The sequence below is a fragment of the Lolium rigidum genome, chromosome 1, assembly GCF_022539505.1.
Source record: "Lolium rigidum isolate FL_2022 chromosome 1, APGP_CSIRO_Lrig_0.1, whole genome shotgun sequence".
Taxonomy (NCBI): domain Eukaryota; kingdom Viridiplantae; phylum Streptophyta; class Magnoliopsida; order Poales; family Poaceae; genus Lolium; species Lolium rigidum.
In genome coordinates, this window is record NC_061508.1 from 336,292,324 (window position 1) to 336,297,319 (window position 4,996).

The 4,996-nt window shown below is 51.4% G+C and overlaps 1 protein-coding gene across 1 annotated transcript; it reads left to right on the forward strand.

Annotated features, from left to right (window-relative positions):
• Window positions 1–313: 313 nt before the first annotated feature.
• On the forward strand, window positions 314–1,180 carry LOC124663830 (BTB/POZ and MATH domain-containing protein 2-like). The gene has a single exon (XM_047201487.1). It carries the CDS (start codon window positions 314–316, stop codon window positions 1,178–1,180), a length of 867 nt encoding a protein of 288 aa, XP_047057443.1.
• The last annotated feature ends 3,816 nt before the right edge of the window (window positions 1,181–4,996 follow it).

A 4,996-nucleotide genomic window follows, 5' to 3' on the forward strand; every position in this document is an offset into this window, starting at 1 on the left:
CGTATTCTCCATACTGTAGTACTTATCGTATGTACACCCGCTCGGGCGGGGCGCGTGATTCGAATCATCATCACGGATTATTAAAAGGACTTTTTTTTTTTTTGTTGAGATGTTATTAAAAGGACCGCAGCTGTTTCAGTCAAGGAAATTAAAGGTGGGAGCGGAAGAAGCGTTTCGGTCGATCGCCGCGCACGCGCACGCCGTTCCGGTTGCTGCGCGCCATCTGCGCTCCCGTGGACGGCTTCTGCTCCGGACGGATTCGTACACCGGATCGAGTCGTCCATGTTGGGCCTTGGGCGTGTCCGGCCTAGTCATGACGTACGGTTGTCTTGCCGTTTGGTACTACGTCTCCATCTTCCTCCAGCAGGCGAGCCACGAAGAGACCGGCGCTGCCACGGCAAAGGGCCAGTTGAGCATACTCGACCGGGACGGGATGCCATCCTGCACCAAACACATAACAGAGCGCACCTTCAAGGGGCCTCCCTTCGGCTGGGGCGAAATAGACTTCGTGAAACGCGACGATCTCGACAAGGACAGGCATCTCCACGACGGCTGCCTCACCGTCCTTTGTGACGTCACCGTCACGCAGCACTACGCGGACGACCATGTCGAGGTTGCCGCACCAGCAGCGCCGCCGTTCGACCTGCGCGGGCAACTCGCAGAAGCCATGTGGAACATCAAGAAAGTAGATGTCCAGATCGAGGTCGGCGGGGAGACGTTTCCCGCGCACCGGTGGGTGCTTGAGGCCCAATCGCCCGTCTTCAAGACGGAACTGTCGCTCGCCTCGACCGCCGACATGACCACCAAGCTACGCATCGATGACATGGACGCCGAGGTGTTCAAGGCTCTGCTCCGGTTCATGTACACGGACTCGCCTCCGGAGACGAGCCAGCTCCAGGAGGCGGCGATGGCGGAGAAGATTCTTGTCTCCGCGGACAGGTATAAGCTGGACAAGCTGAAACTCATCTGCGAGAAGGCGCTGTGTCAGCACATCGACATGACCTCTCTGGCTGCCACTCTAGCGTTGGCCGAGCGGCACCGTTGCTCCGTGCTGACCGCGGCGTGTATCAAGTTCCTCTCTTCCCCTGGTAATCTCGAAGCGTTCATCGCGGCGGATGGGATCAAACAGCTAAAGGAACGTTGCCCCTCTGCTCTGTTGGATCTCGCGGTGAAGAACTGAAGATATATCATGGCGCTACAGAAGCATTATGGACGGCATCGTGTAAAAGGCTGCTAGATGGATAATTACAGTAGTTTGTCGTCAACTCCCATAGTATTACTAATAAGCAGGATTCTAGTGCTAGAGATATTATAACACATGTGTGCATTGGTTTGATGAAATATCGTCGATTAGTTTGTCTCCAACAAATAGAGGACTTGATTCAGTATTTTTCTTTTTTTGGAATATGAATGGAAGACTACAGCATTACCTCTAGAAGATGCATATAGTTGCAGCATTTGATTCTAGCCCTGCTTCAAGAAGAACTCGGAAGAAAAAAAACAGACAAACAGTAAATTGTTTTCTTTTTTTCGACAAAGAGTATATATTAATATCAGAGATACCAATTACACACAGTCTCTGCAACAACGCACTGCCCTAGCGACATTACGGATGCACACAGCCAAAAAAAAAAAGAATTACCAAAAAGAAAAGCCCCGCTACAGTGATCTAATCCTTTAAACAACAGCACTAACCCCACCATGATAGCACCAGAAGTTCAGCTTCTCCAAAAGCGACGCCTCCAAGAAGGTAACAAGTGCACCGCGGCTGCCGTCGCCCGATCATAGATCTTAGGTTTTCACCCTGAAGAAAATCCTCACTCTCCAAACAATCCCTTCAACAAGAACATTGCCAGGCACAACCAATTAAGGACAGACCTTGGATTTTCACCATGAAAGGTAAGATTTTGAACTTCTCCTGTGCAGTCGCCCCCACTCGCATGCCGCTGCTCCAAAGACACCGATCATGAAGCCAATTCCTCCTCGCCACCTAGACTCGAGCCACCATTGCAAGACCACAGATCTCGGCTTCCATGTCATTCTCCAGCCAGGACCACGGAATGAAAACGTGCTCCATGATAATAACCGCCAGCCAAGCTTCGAAACGCTCCCTCTGAAACCAAACGGCCAGAGTAAAAACATGGGTGCGCTCGACCGAATTCCACCCGATCTGGCAACCTCCAGGATTGAATCGCCCAATGGAGCGCCGGCGGAGCCTTTCGGAACACAACACATCCGCTGGATCGATGAGGTCAGGCACCGGCAGATCTGCATCTTGGCGCGAGAAGAAATCTAAGGACCACCACCATTATTCGCAAGACTAGCAGGTCCCCACACTGCTGGTCGTCTCCAAAGCTGAGAAGGCGGAAGAGGAACAAGGGGATCCGAGGCACGAGCACCGGCCTAACCCCACGATTACCAGATCGGGCCGCAGCCTCCACCGGATCTCGCAGGTCAGGGCACCTCCATGGGCGCCACACCCCTCCTCCTCAACGCCTCCTGCCGGAGAACCTCAGGCGCCGGCCATGAAGAGCCCCACCGCCCTGCGCCCCGGATCGACCTCCCACCTCCTCCCGTGAGGAGCCGCCGGGAAACGCCTCCCCTGCCCACGCCATCAGTCGAGGGGATGGGCGCCGCCACCGTCGCCTGGGAGGGCAGCAGCGGCGGCCAGGATGGCGGCGTACGGCGGCCGGCGGTGGTGGACTAGGGTTCCCCCGGAGTCACTCGGGAGAGGAGCGACTCGGGAGGGGTCGCGACTCTAAGTAAATTGTTTTCTTAGGGAAATAGGTCCGACTTTGTTGAACATTCTTAGTGTTTAGGCGTAAAAATGAACTATCCTTCGGTGTATTGTGCTCATATGTGTTGAATAAGCGATTCTCATGGTGAAAGTTAACAACATCAAAGGATCGGATCCTTCTCCTGGGTAATTTTACTACACGATTCTAGCACCAGATGTATCTTAAATATGTTCAGCTTATGAAATCACCGTATAAAAATGGAAAATGAAAGTTGTTTGTGAATATGAGATTAATGTGCTTGAGCCAACTCCAGACAGCACTTGCAGAATAAGACACTAGGGTCACACTTCCAAGGCTCTAATAGGGCAGGCAGCCAACAAAATTGCTACGCAATGTATTGTACCAAAAACTCCTTTTGAGGGGGCGTTTGGATACTCGCAAGCCCGTTTCTCACACCTATATAGAATTTGGCACGTTTGATTTCCATGCTTGCATCGATTTGAAAGAGGAAATAGAGAGAATGATTGCCCAGAATCGTGGTTTCCTTGTTATCTCTTATGTAGGAAACACTAGTGGAAAACAGGGCTTCCGTGGGAGCCTTTTGTCGCGGGCGCGCCTGCACCCGCGACAAATGGCCTGGCCACGTCGCCCCGAAACCATGTGGAGCCGTCAGGGCCTTTTGTCGCGGCCTTTTGTCGCGGGCTGTATTACGACCCGCGACAAAAGGGGTCCGAGGGCTGGCGCCTCCGACGGCACCCCTTTTGTCGCGGGTCGTAATACGGACCGCGACAATAGGGCCATGCCTATATATAGAAGCAGCCACCCCCCCCACCTCATATTTTCCTTGGTGGTGAAGGTGGAGGTGTATGCTAGCTCATTTTTTCTACATGTGCACAAGAGGTGTTTGATGGAATGCTTGTGAGAGGGATGCCACTTGGTTTTATTTGATAAGATTTCTCCTCTTTTTGATCCTAAAAGGTTAGCAACTATTTTCTCGACTATATATATATGCATAGTCCGTACAATACTAATTTTAGCAAGGTGATTGCATCTGATACATATATAATTGTACTTATGATGCAGATGAGTCATCCATGGATGTACGGTAACCGATGTGCTCCCGCTTTCAGAGAGGGCGTGAATTCTTTCTTGCTTGTGGCCGAGGCCAACAAGTCGAAGCAAGGTTTTATGTGCTGTCCATGTCTAAAATGTAAGAACGAGAAGGATTACTCTTGCTCAAGAGACATTAAGAGCCACCTGCTTCGGTTTGGATTCATGTCCAGCTATAATGTTTGGACCAAGCACGGAGAAGAAGGGGTTATGATGGAAGACGGCGATGAGGAAGAAGATAATGATGACCAGTACCGATCTATGTTCTCTCGAATGCTTTGATACCGCAATGGACGACAATGAAGAAGAAGGAGGTGAAGAACGGGCATCGGATGATCCTGTTGACGATGATCTTCGTCGGGCCATTTCTGATGCAAGAAGAGACTCGTGGCACGGATAAGGAGAGGTTGCGGTTCGACAAGATGTTAGAGGACCACCACAAATTGTTGTACCCAGGTTGTGAAGATGGGCATAGAAAGCTGGGTAGCATATTGGAATTGCTGAAATGGAAGGCAGAGGTCGGTGTGATCGACTCGGGATTTGAGAAATTGATGATAATATTAAAGAAGCTGTTTCCAAGAAATAATGAGTTGCCCGTCGGTACATATGAAGCAAAGAAGCTTATCTCGCCCTCTAGGATTAGATGTGCAGAAGATACATGCATGCATTAATGACTCGTATCCTCTATCGCGGTGAGAAGTACGAGAATTTGAATAAATGTCCGATATGTGGTGCATTGCGGTATAAGATCGGAAAAGATGACCCCGGTGATGTTGAGGGCGAGCCACCCGGAAGAGGGTTCTCGCGAAGGTGATGTGGTATGCTCCAATAATACCACGGTTGAAACGTTTGTTCGGAAACAAAGAGCATGCCCAGTTGTTGCGATGGCACATGGAAGAACGTAAGAAAGACGCGATGTTGAGGCACCCCGCTGATGGTCGGCAGTGGAGAAACATCGGGAGAGAGTTGCGCCTCGAACTACCCCTGCCCGCCCGGCTACCGCGTCCCGACCGGCTGGTTGCTGAGCGTCGGAGGCGTACCGGTCCCTCCTATCCCTGTAGGTGTGCCATGCGAGATGGCCATCACGAACCACTACTATTTCGAGCTCACGCCCGAGCAGCGGAGGAATCCCCGATGGCATCCCGACT